At 44.9% G+C, this 18613-nt stretch overlaps 1 protein-coding gene across 10 annotated transcripts in view; it reads left to right on the top strand.

The window, feature by feature from the left end:
• LOC142566780 (uncharacterized) overlaps positions 1 to 18613 on the top strand; it is a 217358-nt gene that overhangs the window by 166833 nt on the left and 31912 nt on the right. For all 10 annotated transcript variants that reach the window (XR_012825127.1, XR_012825128.1, XM_075677667.1 and 7 more), the window contains exons 8-10: positions 6809 to 6981; positions 14928 to 15013; positions 15070 to 15112. Coding sequence is in view for 8 of the 10 variants with exons in the window: in XM_075677667.1 (XP_075533782.1) it covers positions 6809 to 6981; positions 14928 to 15013; positions 15070 to 15112 (302 nt within the window). In the remaining 2 variants the exon portion in view is untranslated. The remainder of the gene's footprint in view (positions 1 to 6808; positions 6982 to 14927; positions 15014 to 15069; positions 15113 to 18613) is intronic.

The raw sequence follows: 18613 nt of genomic DNA, 5'->3' as shown, positions 1-18613 counted from the left end.
GTAGGTGTACCGCACTGAGTTCTCGTCGCTTACTTCACGTCGAAGCAAAAGGCCGCACAAAGGTCAATTCCCTCGCTCCTGCTACTGCACTTCTTCACTCCAGCATTTAGAGAGTTTCCGCGGTCATTGAGTTAGATGTGTTCATGCTTGTGTGCGCGTGATATCATGCTTGTTTAGTCAGTAAGCAAAGGTTTAAGAGTTTATGCGGCCAATAAGACTACTGCCCTTACTTTTCGTATAGCTGTATACTAATTTGCTATCATAATCGATGCTTTGCCTTTCACACGAAACTGCGACTTTTTTTATTTATCACAACTTTAGTGCATTGGGAGTAAATGTTTGTTTTTTCCAAATGAGAGAAAATTGTATTTCTGTATGAAAGAATGAGGTGCGCGGTACTGCAAAGGACTTTTCTTTCTATAGGTCAAGGCAAACAGGTGTGCATTACAATTGAGGTTGTCATTTTTTTTTCCCTTTATTGGTCACGAAAAATGGGTGCGCGTTACAATTGAGGGCGTGTTAGAATCGAGCAAATACGGTAACACTACTGCCACTTATAGCTCCGATTACCTAGTCATTTGTAACAGTATGGCATTTTGAGGGTGAGCTAAAGAACAGAAAGTATATCTAAGTAAAATAGAAAGGTGTTTCCATATCACACAATCACATTGAATACATAGAAACACGATACAGGTGGCACCAATCATAGCTATGACATTTAAGCAAGAAATATTGTCAACTTACCTGTTAAGGTCAGACAATACCTGTGGTACCTGTGGAAAATAGCTTCAAACGACTTGTGCGGACGCTTATGCGAAAAGTGGAGTATTTGGTGTTATAATGTTTCTCGAATCCCCTTCCTAAAATCTAGCATGCTTCAGACTTCGTAACAAAGCACCACGCAAGAAAAGCTTGGATAGCGGCATCAGAATTTACGTGAAAGATGCCGCACGTATTGGTGCATTCAGCACAGTACGGTGGCTACGAGCAAGCTTCCTGGTACTGACGCAACTAAACACAAAAAATCAAGAAAACAAAAGGTCGGCTGTGCGCAGACGTTTGCGCGCTTGTTTTTGTCGAGACGGCGCGAGCGCCCGCACGTGACTCTGCTCCACCAATAGGGACGTGCAGATCTCATCACCTGCCCTCGCTGGAGGGCTCTGGCGGAAAGATAAAGAATGTCACTGCCTTTAGTTTTATTCAGGGGGCTTAGTGGCAGCAGTATCAGCTCGAGAAGCGGAGTTTAGCCACCCTTTATAGTTTAGCATGGTGATGTTGTGATAGCAGTATCTTGTATCTTAAGATACACAGTACATTCTTGTGCTTAATAAATGTAATGAAGAAACGATAAACTAATGGGAATTAAAGTGGATGAAAAAACAACTTGCCGCAGGTGGGAACCGAACCCACAACCTTCGCATCCTTCCTTCCACAACCTTCCTTGGTGTCAGTGTTTGTTCGCTACTCATGATATGACTAATAAAATCGGGCCCCTCGGTTAACCCTTTTCTTCTCGTTTATTACAATACATTCTTGCGTGTATCGGAAATACAGATACTGATACATGTCTTGCCAGACGTATCATGATACAGATACAAGATACCCAAGGAGTACCTAAGATAGTGTCTAAGGTACGTGTATCTTCAATACTGCCCAGCACCGGTTCGAAATAACCGTCGTAAATGCTTGCGCGTTCGAATTACTGGGCGTTTTCGCCCATTGGAATACACATAACTTTGACGTGACCACAGCGTCAGTTTAAATAAACCGGAAGTTCGAATTAAACCTGTTCGAATTAACGAGATTCGACTCTATATCGTACTCTGACTTGTTAAAGTAATGTTTTTTCAGCATTATTTGACATTCATAGCTACTAAATACTATATTTGCTTTCTAAAAAGTTGACAACTGCACCACCACTAACATAACCTTACCAATTCATTTTGACCTATAAGCCACATTCACGAACAAGATATGGGGATCAAGTGCTAGCCACTCACTTAGCTGACCATGATCTTGTTAGAATCCTGCATAGAAATGGCCTGTCCGCCATTGGAATATGAACCTGGCAACGTTTAACGCTAGAACGTTATCTAGTGAGGCGAGTCTAGCAGTGCTATTGGAGGAATTAGAGGGCAGTAAACGGTATATTATAGGGCTCAGTAAAGTTAGGAGGCGAAACAAAATACACTATACAAAACAAAATACACTATACTGATGGGTGACTTCAATGCGAAGGTAGGCAAGAAGCAGGCTGGAGACAAGGCAGTGGGGGAATATGGCATAGGCACTAGGAATAGCGGGGGAGAGTTATTAGTAGAATTTGCAGAACAGAATAATATGCAGATAATGGATGCCTTCTTCCACAAGCGGGATAGCTGAAAGTGGACGTGGAGGAGCCTGAACTGCGAGACTAGAAATGAAATAGGCTTCATACTCTGTGCTAACCCTGGCATCATACAAGATGTGGACATGCTCAGCGGTGGTGGTGGTGGTGGTGGTAAAAACTTTAATTCGTCAACAGAAAATGATTTATGAGATTAGATGTGGGATGTCATGATGGCTTCGTGAGGTGGCCGTCAGACCGTGTCTTACGGCGACTTCTAAAGCCCAGGTCGCGGTCTGCAGTTGAACCGCGGATTCCGAGCTGGTCACCGCAGCCTCCCACTGCTCTCGGTTGGATAGCTGCCATTCGGCTCTAGGTTTGAGCTCAAGGCATCCGTGCAAGATGTGTGCTAAATCGGCTTTGTCGGCCTCGCATAGCGTACATTCGGGGGAGTGTGTCTCTGGGTAGACTATGGATAGTTTGTACGGGTTGGGGAAGGTGTGTGTTTGGAGTTGCCTCCACGTCGCCTGCTGGTTTTTGGTTAAGGAATTGTCAGGGGGTGGGTATTCGAGTCTTTCGTTTTTATAGTATTGCGTAATTTCGTGGTAGGTTATCATGCGTTCTTTTGCTCCTCGCAGGATCGGTTTGCTCACTGCCCGGTTGACGAGTCCTCGGGCGAAATTGTGAGCCGCTTCGTTCCCGGGATGGGACGAGTGCACAGGGATCCAGATGATTTTGATCTGGCGGGGCGTGAAATGTACTTTCTTTAGAATTTGTAGCGCCGGTTCGTGGGTTCTGCCTTTGGCAAAATTACGCACTGCCGTCTTGGAGTCGCAGAAAATTATTTTGGCTGTGGTATTTGTGATAGCTATTGCTATCGCGGCTTCTTCTGCTTCTTCCGCGTGCCTTCCAAAAATGGTGACCGCGGTGATTGGTTTGAGGTCGTTTCCTACTACCCCTGCGGAGAAAGCGTCACGTTCTCCGAGTTCGGCTACGTCTACGTAGACCGCCTCTTCGTGGTTTGCATAGTGTTTCTGGAGTGCTTTGGCCCGGGCCTGTCTCCGTTTGCTGTGATACTCCGGGTGCATGTTCTTTGGGATTGGGTCAACCCTGAGGCGATTGAAGATGTCTCTGGGTATGCGCCCGACGTTTGTTTGAGTGCTCTCGTACGGGATGCTTAATTTCCTTAGGATGTGTCTTCCCGCAGGTGTCTTGGTTAATCTTTCGTATTGGGCTGTTCTGTGTGCTTCAACTAGTTCGTCCAGCGTGTTGTGGACGCCCATTTTCAGGAGTCTCTCGGTGGATGTGTATCTCGGCAGGTGGAGCGCCGCCTTGTAGGTTTGTCTTATGAGGCAGTTCACCTTTTCCTTCTCCGCTTTATACAGGTTGAGATATGGGAGGGAGTACACGAAACGGCTGAGCACGAAAGCCTGGATTAGACGCCTAAGATCCACTTCCTTCATCCCAAAGTGTTTGTTGGCGATGCGTCGGATCAAACGGTTGGTTTGGTTCACGCATGCCGTAAGTTTGTTGATAGTCATTGTGTTTTTGCCGTTGCTTTGTAAGTGCATACCTAGTATCCGGATCGTTTGGACCTCTGGAACTAGGGTGCCGTCCACGTATGCTTCTATAGGGACTGGGGTTTTTGTATGGCCTCGCGGATTGTACCTCATGACGAGAAGTTCAGATTTTTGCGGGGAGCACGATAATCCTATCTTTCTGGCGTGTTCCGAGACTACGTCTGCTCCAGTTTGCAGTAGGTGCTCGACCTCTCCGTCGTTTCCTTTGGTTACCCAGAGTGTAATGTCGTCTGCGTATAGGGAATGCGATAGGTTTGGTATTCCTTCGAGCAGCTGTGCCATGGATATGAGCGCGACATTGAAAAGGAGAGGTGAGAGTACCGATCCTTGCTGCGTTCCTCTGCTTCCCAGTGTGAAAGGGTCGGATGTGAGTGACCTGAAGTGTATTTCCGCCGTCCTAGCGGATAGGAAGGCTTTGACGTAGGTGTGGGCTCGCTCGCCTACTCCTAGATTTGAAAGGGCTTCCGTGATAGCCTCGTGCTTGATTTTGTCGAATGCTTTGGTTAAATCCAGAGCTAGGATTGCTTTGGTTCGTTTGCTGTGAATGTGAAGCAAGGTGCGCTGCAGTGACCATAGGATGGTAAGAACTCGAATTAGCCTAGACCTGAGGAGGGAACGCAAGAGACTTCTACATAAAAAGCCGATCAATGAGTTAGTGGTAAGAGGGAAAATAGAGGAATTCCAGATCAAGTTCCAGAACAGGCATTCGGCTCTAAGTCAGGAAGAGGACCTTAGTGTTGAAGCAATGAACGACAATCTTGTGGGCATCATTAAGGAGTGTGCAATAGAAGTCGGTGGTAACTCCGTTAGACAGAATACCAGTAAGCTATCGAAGGAGACGAAAGATCTGATCAAGAAATGCCAATGTATGAAAGCCTCTAACCCTACAGCTAGAATGAAACTGGCAGAACTTTCGAAGTTAATCAACAAGCGTAAGACAGCTGACATAAGAAAGTATAATATGGTTAGAATTGAACATGCTCTCGGGAACGGAGGAAACCTAAAAACAGTGAAGAAGAAACTAGGAATTGGCAAGAATCAGATGTATACGTTAAGAGACAAAGCCGGCAATATCATTACTAATATGGACGAGATAGTTCAAGTGGCTGAGGAGTTCTATAGATATTTATACAGTACCAGTGGCACCCACGACCATAATGGAAGAGAGAATAGTCTAGAGGAATTTGAAATCCCACAAGTAACGCCGGAAGAAGTAAAGGAAGCGTTGGGAGCTATGCAAAGGGGGAAGGCAGCTGAGGAGGATCAGGTAACAGCAGATTTGTTGAAGAATGGTGGGCAGATTGTTCTAGAAAAACTGGCCACGCTCTATACGCAATGCCTCATGACTTCGAGCGTACCGGAATCTTGGAAAAACGCTAACATAATCCTAATCCATAAGAAAGGGGACGCCAAAGACTTGAAAAATTATAGACCGATCAGCTTACTGTTCGTTGCCTACAAAGTATTTACTAAGGTAATTGCAAATAGAATCAGGAACACCTTAGACTTCCATCAACCAAAGGACCAGGCAGGATTCCATAAAGGCTACTCAACAATAGACCATATTCACACTATCAATCAGGTGATAGAAAAATGTGCAGAATATAACCAACCTTTATATATAGCTTTCATTGATTACGAGGAAGCGTTTGATTCAATCGAAACCTCAGCAGTCATGGAGGCATTGCGGAATCAAGGTGTAGACGAGCCGTATGTAAAAGTACTGAAAGATATCTATAGCGGCTCCACAGCCACCGTAGTCCTCCATAAAGAAAGCAACAAAATCCCAATAAAGAAAGGCATCAGGCAGGGAGATACGATCTCTCCAATGCTATTCACAGCATGTTTACAGGAGCTATTCAGAGACCTGAATTGGGGATAAGAGTTAATGGAGAATACCTTAGTAACTTGCGATTCGCTGATGATATTGCCTTGCTTAGTAACTCAGGGGACCAATTGCAATGCATGCTCACTGACCTGGAGAGGCAAAGCCGAAAGGTGGGTCTAAAAATTAATATGCAGAAAAGTAAAGTAATGTTTAACAGTCTCGGAAGAGAACAGCAGTTTACGATAGGCAGTGAGGCATTGGAAGTCGTAAGGGAATACATCTACTTAGGGCAGGTAGTGACGGCGGATCCGGATCATGAGACGGAAATAATCAGAAGAATAAGAATGGGCTGGGGTGTGTTTGGCAGGCATTCTCAGATCATGAACAGCAGGTTGCCATTATCCCTCAGGAGAAAAGTTTATAACAGCTGTGTCTTGCCAGTACTCACATACGGGGCAGAAACCTGGAGGCTTACGAAAAGGGTTCTACTTAAATTGAGGACGATGCAACGAGCTATGGAAAGAAGAATGGTAGGTGTAACGTTAAAGGATAAGAAAAGAGCAGATTGGGTGAGGGAACAAACGCAAGTTAATGATATCTTAGTTGAAATCAAGAAAAAGAAATGGGGGGGGGGGCATGGGCAGGACACATAATGAGGAGGGAAGATAACCGATGGTCATTAAGAGTTACGGAATGGATTCCAAGGGAAGGGAAGCGTAGCAGAGGGCGGCAGAAAGTTAGGTGGGCGGATGAGATTAAGAAGTTTGCAGGGACAACATGGCCACAATTAGTACATGACTGGGGTAGTTGGAGAAGTATGGGAGAGGCCTTTGCCCTGCAGTGGGCGTAACCAGGCTGATGATGATGATGATGATGATGATAGAAATGGGAGCATGGTAAACTGGCAAAGAACATGGCAGTATGTTATTGGAGTATGAGACTTACCATGTGTTGACGATCGTCCTTGTGCAGCATGCTTGTTTAGTCACAAAGTGGCAGCTACATTCCTGTTTAGAATAGACTACTGCGTTGGTGCTCCCCTTGTGCCACTCGCTGTGACCGTCCTGTGTGCAGCATGCCACGGTGCTAGACCTGGAGCTGGTGGCTGACACCCTGGCCCAGCAGTTGTGTGCCGAACACAGCCTTGTCTACGAGGGACTGCTTGACTATGACGCGTGCGCAGCGGCAGGGGCATCCCATGGGGCACAGGCTACCCTGCTTCTGGCCTTTCTGCTGGAAGCCTCAAGGTGGGTTTGCAGGCAGTTTGTCACAATTGCACTTGTCCCGTCAGGCATGTGCATTATTTAATAGCATCAAGCTCTCATTAATTTGAATGTATTTGGCCGCACACCAGTTAAATCACACAACCATGGGTAGGACTCCTGTGCCAATTGCACCATTTTGATACAAACGCAAATTCGTGTGCTAAACTGTGCTACACACGTAAAATTACTCCGGCAATGGTTGCGAATAGAGAGTGGATTCGTTCTCTGAAAAAGCGTGCAGCCATTCACACTGCGCAACGGTGCCTCCTGCACAGTTTCTCCTCATTTTCGTGCTCACTGGACTTATTGGCGCATCCAGCAAGCGGTCAGCGCACATGGGTCCTCTCCCGGCTGTTGTTGCTGTGGCCGGAATGACCACTGTATTAGAGTGCGCTACAATATGATTGAGAGGGCCAAGCTGTGCAACTAGATGCAGTAAAAGCTTGTTAATTCGCAACTCGTTAATTCGAAATTTCATATAATTCGAAGTAACCACCACAGCTCGTTTAACAATGTATTGAAAGCAACGTGTATCCCATCCCTCTAATTCACACTGAAATCCGCACCACCACTGGTAATTCGAACTCCGTGCCATCGTCGGTGGGGAGAGTGCTAGTGCGCGGGAGCACGCTGGCGACACTGGCATCGCCGTACTGGCCGTGCCACTTTGCTCTTTCCATCTGCGGCCCTTTGTTTAGGCCCGACTGGAGAGAGATGTGTTCGCGCGCCTGGCCAGCCATAGCCAACGCCTCTGTTGCAGGTCAAGTCTCTCCCTCTCTCAAGACCTTAAAGATAAAAACGCGGACATGGTCCTGCATGTTCATGCATGTACAGATGACTGACATCTAAGCCATGGTGAGGTTACCTTTTTGGAAGAACACTAAAAGAAGAAAAAATTGTGTAACAAAGAATGTTTGTTAGGGGTACAACAAATATGATAGGATTGCACACCTTGATAGATAGGTGTCATATCTTTGATGCCCGAGTATGCGCGGGCAAATGATTTTTAAAAAATGCCTTTAATCTTGCCTTGATTATCTTTGACACCTGAGGGTGCACAGGTATATAAATATGAAGTATGTGTTCTGAAATAGAAGAGTTGTGAGTGTAGCGAGTGTCGTCTTTTCTTGTGTGTCTTCACTGTGTGCGTGTCACTGCGCTGCTTCACCAGCAAGGTATGATGACCAAAAAGCATAGCCTTTGAGATTCGTGGCTATCACACGTATCCCAGCATCACTGGGATACGTGTGTGGCTGCCGCCTGTATGTATAATGGAACTCGGCAGTGTGCAGCCGGTGCAGCTACGAAAGTACAACGGAGACCAACGTCGCAGCTTGTGGTGTGTTTTGCGAGTACATTTTAGACCACAGCTCTTGTTCCTGCGGCGCAAAGGCACATTTATAGCCCGACGTTTTCAGTGCGCATTGCTTGTGGCCAGTCATGCTGCGCCAGCCGAAATGCCGTCTTCTCTAAACTTGGACGCGCGCGCCGTCAGCTGCTCTCTTCGGAGCATGCCCACAACAATCCCTAACCTGTGCACCGCTTTGAAGACTTGGAATGCCCATCTGCGACTGTCGGCGAAGCGGCGTGGGCACCACAATGGCCACATGTGGTTACGTTGGCTGGGCCAGTGCTTTGAACTATAGACATTGTTCTCGCCAACGTGATGTAGCGAGTGTGTGCGCGCACTCACGCTACATCGGACTATATATGTGCCTTACCCAGGCGATTTTTTTCTCTGACTTTCATTAGTTCGAATTTTGTATAATTTGAATTTTCGTAGCGTCCCCATGGAATTCGAATTAACAAGCTTTCACTGTATTAGGGAGGCGTGCGCTGCAGTGGGTGCAGCAGGCTGGCGTCTCTGTTCCCAGGGGTAATTGTGGCTGTGGGGTCTGCAGTGACATATGGTGACCCACAGGTTATGTTACCTGGTCGATTGGACCACATAATTCGAGAACATTTTCCACTATCGTCATAAGCGTCAGCACGGGAATATGTTGTTCAATCATAGTGTCACCAATGTTTTTGGATTTACAGGAAAGCATGCATCATGCTGGCCAGTTTACCCACTCTTTCATATTCTACAGAAGAACTTCAGTTTGGCCTAGTTGTATTGACCGCAAATAAAGACAGGTCCCCGTCTTTATTGCTGTCCCCGTCTTTATTTGCGGTCAGTATGATATCCATATTCTAGTACGCTCTAGCCACAAAGCATGCTTCACCTAGACAAGTGTCGCCTAGCAACGCAACGCCTTCCTTCTTTCGCCCTTTTTTTCTCCCTTCTTTCTGTGCACGCCTCTTTATTTCTGCAGCCGTACCAGCTATGTGCACAGAGAAATGTTACCTCTATGCTCGCGGGGATGCCACGTGGTTGCACTTTTCGGACGGTGTACTTTACATGTACTTGCACTTTGGAATAGTTTAGGTGTCCACTTTGAGTGAGACAGTTGCATTGTCCATAGCAAGGAATGTGAAAAACAAACAAACAAGCAAAAAGAAACATTACACTTTATAAACGACATGAAGCTTTTTCTTTGTCGTTGGTTTTCTCAGGCTCCGCTTTCTTTTATGCAGCCACTCCATGTACAAGGGTGCGGGGTGGCTGAATCTGTGGAAAATAGTAACAGCGCAGGCCAAGAGCCAACAGTGCCGTTTTCGTTGATAGCTCATACTGTGAGAACTGATAAACTGATAGGTTGATGGGCAAAATGTTTAATTTGGGGGCTTTCAATATAATGACCTCTCAAATAAAGAACAGTTTGTCACGGTCCCCTGAAGTTTATTATGTTGAGATTTCACTGCACTACCGCCCCGTGTTTTGATTGCCTTGGGCAAGGTGAAACTTTGCAGTGGCAGTCAGAGTGATGTGTGCTAGTCGAGATACAGTCCTCACTCTGGAGTCTTATTAGCACAGAAGCCTCTTTGTTCAATTGGTGCACGTGTCATGGTGCTTGTGTTGTCTTCTCTGGTTGCGCGACTCGGCCGTGCATGGCCGTAAGCGCAGCTGAGCACATATGCAGGTGCACACTCCGCTTTTAGAGGTTATCTGCTGCATATGCATACCGTGGCACCATGTAAGCATGTTACCGCGTGTTTAGTATTGGAAGTTGTGTAATCTCGAGTTTCGTTGACCCGTTGGAGTGAGAGAAAAACGAAGCATTCGCTCCGCACTGCCGGCGCTTTTCCTGATAGTGTCGCCCACACTACGCTATCACTACGCACTGTTTAGGTCATGTGATGCGATGATCTAGCCTAACAGAATTGCTGTTTTAAAGTTTTTCTTCTTTCATGTCATTTACTTATATGTCAACACACAAGGTCTCTCGCCTTTACCACGAGCTCTGTCATACTTCCCGTGGTACTTAATTGTCTCTCATTGCAGCTCTAAGTGCATAAATCATCATCAAGCTGTTTACCGAATGCCAGCATGCTTCTTGTCGCTCTTCATTTTGTTCTTCATCCAAACAGCATGAGACTGGAACGCATTATACCCGTCAATGCCAGAGATTGCATCGTAAACATGGAATTCAAGCTCACCATTGATCATCTCAAGTAATTTTGCCCACACCTCATGTAATACCCTCTTCCAGGGCATTTGACAAAATAAAGAAGTAAATACAGTCAAACCTCGATATAACAAACCTCGATTTAACAAAATTTGCGATGAAGCAAACAATTTTCTTTTCTCAATCTTAGTTGCTTTGAAAACCGTGGATTTTTTTCTCTATATAACAAATAATTTTGCGACCCAATTTTGATTTAACAAAGTTTTCGGGCATCTCAAGCATGGTACTTCGAGCCCGTATGGCTAGTAAATCCAGCAAAAAGTTCTAAGATTGTCGGCCGAGGCAGCAGTTTTTTTCAAGTGTCCTTCTGCATGAAAAGTTTGAGCGGTAAAACCACCATCAAAGCACACACGTTGGAATGCGGTAGGCAAGAAACACCACTGCGCCATTTGTCATGTTGATAAACAACTTGCAGAGGCCACAGGTTGCACAGCAGCTCACAGTGCTTGGAAAAACACGAGAGCCGATGATTCATTCTGCGCAAGGGGGGTGGGAAGGGACAGCACGCTATGGTTCCCGCACATCTAGTGTTGGCAGTCGCTTCATTGCAAGTTTCAAGACACGGTGTGAAGCGCTTGCTCGTATTCTGAGTTCGTGGTCATCGAATGGGGTCTCTAAATGTTTGCCTGAGTGCATGTGACACCAATAAAACTATAAACCTTATTTCGTGTGGTTGTCTCTCTATTGCCATTAATACTCCGCCTTTCTGGCGAAACTGCGACTTTTCTTTTTTTGTTCTTTCCTTCTTTTTATTTTTTTGCTCAGGATGAGTATCTGTATCTTTTTACACATTTGATTTTTAATTTGTGGGCGTTGGCTGTTGGCACTAAGCGTGGTCAGCCATGGTGCCATTCGACACAGCACAAGCAAATCTCGGACGGCGTGCATCAAGGCATTGCTCTCGGCGGAATCTGCACTGGCACTCATAACCGTGCTATTATGGCCCAACCTTCTTGCGATTTGTTAATAAGTGCTTACGAACAAGATACTATCTACCAGGAATTTGTGAAGTTGTTTTTAATGCTGAAGCTCTAAAACCTCGAATTAACTAAATGAACGATTTAATGCAGTTTTTCACTGCAAGTACAACTTAATAATAATATTGAGGTTGGACTGTAGTTTTGTCCAAATGCACTCTTCTGACCTGCCTTCCAGACAGTGAATGTAGCTCATATGCCATGATAATGAGGCCTAACTGAATTGCTCTTTTCTTCATCAAATCAAGTAGTGCTCATGATAGATGCGCCACTAGGCCAACACCAAGGTCGGAGATGACTCGACAGGCGGGGCTGCCCTTGTCAACCACAGCGCAGGATGTCGCCTTGTGTGCTGCACCCTTGGTGTCAGTCTTCTCATGGCTCTCAAAGTGAACTGCGTGGCAATGGGGTGCACAATTGTGGCACAACTCGAGCACTCTCACGTGCAGGCCAGTGAAGACAGAGGCTCCACACTTCACGTGACAGACTCAATTCTAACATGCTTTCATCTGTGATGCACCCAGTTTTCATGATCTGACTTAATTGACTTGCAAAACTATGTTCTTTGCATTTGTGCAACTCATGTGTGAGTGTGGTGTATTTTTGCATGTGAATTTATTGCTTGATGGGCAACATTAAGAGGAAGCTTTACCTTTATCTAAATACACAGGAATGGAGAGATTGTTTTGCTCAGTAGCCATGGTACCAAATTCAGTAAGCTTTGTTTCGTTCAGAAGAAAAGTTTAACATTTACCACCTGTAGGAAGCAGACTTCTTGCTTAGGCCATCAATTTTTTTTTTTTTCAAAAAAGATAGAATATTGTAAAATTTTAACAAACTAAGATATCAAGTTTACAAGTGTGAGACTCTGAGATAAAAACAGTATCACAATTCTGCAAGCTGCACCTGTTGAGACATCTAATCAGAGAACATTGGTTCTGAAATATACTACACTTAGATTTTCAAGTAGGACTCTTGCGAAATGCTCATAAATGTTGTAGCAATGTCATGCAAGCTCTAAACTTCTATCACATTTGTCTGTTTCAGATGCTCGTAACAGGTGCAGCTTACATAACTGCGATATCTGTCTTTGGTGCAGAGGTGGAAGTGCAGAGTTTGTGCTTCTTTTGTAATTTTTTTACAAAAAGCCATGAGGCCCTAAATAAGAATTATGATAGCTGCACTTTATAGAATGTGGGTTTCTCTCTAAAATGCGACAAATTTCATTGAATTTGGCTGAGTGGTTATCTAATGAGCACATTTCTGCATTTGTCATGTCTGTACTTGAATAGGGAAATGGCCCTGATGCGAAGCTTTCTCTTACTAATCCAGAGCCCCTGTGGCATATGTTTTAGCCTTGCTTTGAGACATTGCATTCCACTTAAATAACAATTGCCTGTGTATGCCTTTTTATGGCTGCATATTGCCAAAGACTTGCTGTTCTTGGCACCTGTTCATTCTGTAAGCATTGTGCATTCATAGGCACCTGTATGCGTCTGCGCAACACTGCGGTTATATGGCCAACTGCCGAATCTTGCGCCATAACCATCCGGCATGACAGGGCATAAAGTATGCGGAAAGATGACAGAAAGTCGGAGTTACTTCACAAGGCAAGGCTGTTGTTGTCTGGATGAATTTGTTCTATCAATTCATTTAAGTTCGCTGTACACTGCATGGGGAGCATTCCTGACATTGATAATTATCTGAACCACAGGAACACCAAGTTGACAGTGCTAGCATAGATATGCTGTTTGCTGCTGTTTTCGAAATAGAAGCGCACATGACACTACTCTCCAAAGGGGCATTATGCACGCTTAATGCCATGTACAAATCCGGTATACTCGACTTTTGTTAATTCGACCCTGATGAGGCCAACGTAATTGACCAAATTATTCGGTGAGTAAGATTAAACACAATGCAGAAAAAGTGCCCATACACACCACTGATTCATGTGGCAGTATTTGCCCCCAATTTTAACATGCCCCCGAAACAAACGCACAACCACATTATATGTGTCTAAGAAAAGTGATGTATAAATGGCATTAAAGCTCCTAAACAAACTGGAAATCTAACACACACCCAATCATTGCGCAAGAAAAATGAGTAATATGTGTTGCACAATAGCGACCAGTTTCTGAAAGTCAGCTGCGCCGCAATACACCAGTCTTCTGTGGTAAAAAAAAACAACATATGAATATGTTGGTTTTAGTTTCGTATTCGATTGCATATTTGGCTCAATTTTCCTTTAAAAAAAGTTGCGCACTGGAATTGGGTAAACAGTGTAGCCGAACATTGTGAGCTGCGGTTATTGCTTGAAAATCTTCCTAGGGCAGGCTGCATTTTCGGTGGGAGATGGTGTTCACTGTCCCCTAAGCTCTCACTGAAGACGCTCCCGCTGAAGGGGTCACCATAGGGATCCGGCACGTATGTGCTGGCTGGCCAAGTTCAAATTATCTGGCAAAGGCCAATTTTGTGGTCCAAATAATGAAAAAGTTTGAACCCATAGAAATGCATGGACGCCAGCTGGGACCTGTGGTTAGGAGCGAATTAATTGAAAAATCAAATTAACGGAAGTCTACTATACACTAGTTGAGCAACAGCTTAGTAGTTGCCCACATTTGATTGCTTTTGTCTATATTTGTGTGCAAGGCCACAAAAATGGCTTTTGTTGCTTTGGGGACTTCCAAGCCATTTACCATGAGGCAATGAAGCATGCTGAGCCTTGTGTGGTGAGACTAAAGCTCTGAAAGAGAAGGACGGTGGTCTGTTTGACCGAAGGGCAAGTATTTACTGGCTCTGATCTGCACCAAATATAATGCGCACGTAATCTAGCACCAAGATGTAACGTGAGCCCGATTCTTATAACAAGAAAAAAATATAGTTGCGCCCAATTTTTGCAGTAAGGAAAAGAAATGAAACCTGCAGAACTTTCTTTCATATAATGGAAATTTATACTTGAACTTAATGTCCATTGTCGTCTCTGTTGGAAAACTTTCGATGAACCACATGTTGTCTTCTGTGTTTCCACTTGATTTGATAATGTGTGATTCTCGAGCAACTCGACAGTTGTTGCAAAGGTTTGCTGGTGGCCCTAGCTGTGACCAACCACTTTGCCAATTTGTGCATTGGTGCATGGGAGTCTTTGCCAAAAACATACAGTGTGGCTTTATTACCATTGGCTTTAGCGAATCAAGCAACTTTCTTTTTTATCAGATTTTATAAAGGAGTGTACCATCATTGCCACCACCAATCTATCACGACGCACATTCTATAATTATGTTGAGAATGTTGACTGCATTGGCATGGTATGGAGGTGCTGTTGTTGTAATGCGCGCATTTTGTGTACCACTGCTCTTTAAGATGTGTAGCCTTTCTGCCGCAGTCTCCCCGTGCTCACTGATCTCCCTGCTGGTGGGAAGGGTTCCTATTACACATCTACAGTGCTACTCCACTGGGACCTGGAAACCGGTGAGGAGTGTGCCCAGCTGCTGGGTTGGGTCACTGAACCCGCTCCTTCTTTGCAGGGCTCCACCGTGTGGCAGCTGTGGGCAGCCTCAGTGAGCCAGGGTAGGCGCACTTTTGGTCACCGGGTGGCTGTTGAGAGACGGGTTCTACTCTCAGCTGGTGGTGGGGCGGGGGGGGGGGGGGGTGTTACGCAAACACGCTCGGGCACATGCTATGAACCGCAGGTAGTCAAAATTATTTCAGTGTGCTCCACTATGTTGCGTAACCCACTATGCTGTTTCAGCAAGTTAAACTACACAACCTAATTTCAATTTTGGTCAGGCCGTGAGAAGGGGGGCTGTGCCAGGAAGTGGAGGTCTTTCTCGGGACTTGTCGTGCAACCTATGTTCTATCGTAACGGATTAGTGCTTAATAACAAAAGCGTGCCAAACAGCTGTCTCTTGCAATGCAAGAAAAATTTTTTAATATGAGCATTTGCACTATAGTGTAATCAAATCTCAAAATAACGACCACACATTATATATAATGAAGCACAGTTACACCTCGATATAACCAAGTTAGTAAAATTGACACTTTATTTTGTTGTATTAAAATATTGTTATATTGAAATTTCACCTTATATGCAAGTAATTCAGTCACTGACTGATTTGTCTTTCACTGAATGGCCGTAAATATTTACAGAATATTGGGCGATCATAAAAAACTAATTTCAGTGACAAAAGAACTTCATTTTGCTGTCAACAAAACATGTCAACGATATCTTCACGTCGGCGGTAGGAAACTAAGCCTGCAAAACTTTTGCATCCACTCTGCTACTGCGGCTGATAGTGTTGCCTGCTGTGGGACGATGTTATGAGTGGACACATTTTTACACAGTCCAACCAATGCTGCATCAAAACCTGTTGGATGCCACAAAAAAATCTTCAGTTTAAAATCATATGAAATCGAGGTGATGCGTGCAAACCCAATAGCTCGCGGTGCCACGTTGTAGATTTGCGGCATTACACATATGTCTGAGAAATCAAGCAAGCTCCGGTATGGCATTTGAAATTTAAGTAACCGTATGCATTGTTTCTAGTATTGGATCTATGAGTAAAATGAATTGCAGTTTCACCCGAAAAGTGAACCGTCGATAACAATAGCAAAGTATTAGACATCTAATGAAGCTTTATAGTTCTATTGGCCATACAAACAGAAAATTCTGCGCCTGTAGGGGGCTGCCATGTTTTTATTATAATGATGATGATGGGCATTAGGACTGCCTGGGGACTGCAGGAACGGCATGGGCGACAACAGGCCACAAGGAGTTTGCAGTCGCCTCCAGTGGCAGGTTCCGAAGGCACTGCAGCTGCTTTGTCGTCTGGCAGCCAGTTAGGGTGTCTTCTTGAATGCGATCGCATGTCGGATGAGAGAATTATACCATGTAGATGATTTAGTGAGAGCACCGCGCAGATCTTGCACCACAGTTGCACCGTTGTGCAGTTGGCCAACCTTTTTTTTTTCTATGAGATCTGTATATTTACAATACATGCTTTTCTGGCCTTGTCCAGGAGGTGTCCAAGAGGGACTAGTGTATAGTCCCTCTTGGACTATACACTAGTAACATGTTTGTGCCATGCGCCATACCTTGTGCTGTATTTTGTCATCTTAATCGTGGCATGCTCTTGCATGCCACAATTGAGATGATTGCGACAAAGCAACTTTTTGTTTCTGCACACTGCATGTAGTCGCAGAAAAAGCTTAGTGCCTGCATATCTACGTTAGGCATAGACACGAAGCCAACGTAGGCAGCATGCTCTGTATATCAATTAGTGGGCCAGTGCAGTGTGCACAAGGTAGAGAAGCATTACATATTATATTGCGTGTGCTGCCAGTTACAGGTTTATTTTTTCTTTCTGTTGCAGCCAATATAGAGAACGCGCAGTAATTTACATATCCATGTATGACATCGCTGAAAGACTCACTGCCTTTGTTAGGACTAACTGAACATGCTTTTCATGTAGCCAAATGGGAGCATCACAGAATTATACCAATTCAAGCACCTCGACATTGTGCGAAAGAAAAAAAAATCTCATGAGACATTGATGCATGCATAGCCTGGCTAATGTGCGAGCCAGTCTTATGCTGCTTTCTCTCTTTGCAATCATGAGTACTCGAATGTGACCGATTCAAGTGCATGAAAAACATGGACACGGAAACCGCCCAGTTTCGTACATAACAGCCATAACAGAACCATAACATAATGCGTAATGCCATAACAGAACAATTGCTGTGCTAGTTACGAAGTCAGCAGATGTCCCAATCACCTTCTGCTCACCTTTCTTTGGTGTCTAAACTGCAGTTTCAATGCGACACTGATAGCCACCCTGATACTGATAGCCACCCGAGCAAACTTGCCGGGCCTAAAGTATTTTTCTGTTTAAAGTCACTATGAGCAGACTTAGTAAGAACATGTCTAAAAACACCACAGCCATTTTCTCCCGTCTCCTGCAGTGCCCAACAGAACGCAGCACCTGGTGTCGAGGGTAGCGGCGAGGCTGACACACTCACTGTGAGGCTATAAAAAGTCTGGTCTATAAATTGCACTAAACATGAGCAGGTCTCGCTCGATGACAACAAAATAGGGTTGTTCAAATACTTGAATATCAACTAATCAAATCGAATAGTGAACGTTGGAATAATTCTATTCGTGAATCAAATATATACTGTTTGGTTTTCAGAGTATTTGGTATATTCAGTGTGCGCATCCTGGCTGCTTAGTGGTTATAATGTTGAGCTGCTAAGCACGAGGTTGCAGGATCGAATCCCGGCTGCGGCAGCTGCACTTCAATGGGGGGGAAATGTGAAAACAACCATGTATGTAGATTTAGGTGCAAGTTAAAGAACGCCAGGTGGTCCAAATTTCTTGAGTACCCCACTACGGCATGCCTCATGATCAGATTGTGGTTTTGGCAGTTAAAACCCCATAATTTAATTTTTAGTACATTCATTGTATAGACCCGCCCAGGGCCACAAGTCATGTGCACCGCGTGCTTGATGCCGTGTAAGCGAGTGCCTCAGTTGCTTGTTTTCAGCGCATAAGGAGTTCCGAGCACATCGTAGACGCTTGCGCCTTACCGCATGCACTCCCCGATGTCGGCAAAATGCATTGATCGCAAAGGCAGTGCCAAAATGCTGCAATTCTCAGAACGGCGCCACATCAGCCAGGATTGCCTCTGTCGGTACAAGGTTCATCCATATCTATAAAGCCTGTTTCACATGCAAGCGATTGAGCGAATGGAGCGAACAGCGGCGCGGCACTGCGAAGCTTTTCGCGAGGTTTCGTTTCACATGAATTGCCGCCGCGCGTTTTCCGCCGCAGCGAATAGCAATGTTGCTGGTAAAAACACAGGACTTTCAGCCAGTTTCGGTAGTTTGCGACTACCAACATAAGCATTGCTCTGTCCCTGCCTCTCAAATTTTTATTTTATGAACACATATCCTGCGCTTAGCAATTAAAAATTCGTTGAAAAGCTCTCTGGGCATGTTGCCCGTACCGCGTGTAGCAAGTAAATAAACATCGTCCTATGCGCAGGCTTTCCCGCACTAGTCCTCCACAGGTCA

This window comes from Dermacentor variabilis, unplaced genomic scaffold (assembly GCF_050947875.1).
Source record: "Dermacentor variabilis isolate Ectoservices unplaced genomic scaffold, ASM5094787v1 scaffold_13, whole genome shotgun sequence".
Classification (NCBI taxonomy): domain Eukaryota; kingdom Metazoa; phylum Arthropoda; class Arachnida; order Ixodida; family Ixodidae; genus Dermacentor; species Dermacentor variabilis.
Note: the sequence above shows the minus strand (reverse complement) of the source record. Positions and strands in the feature narration are given on the sequence as shown.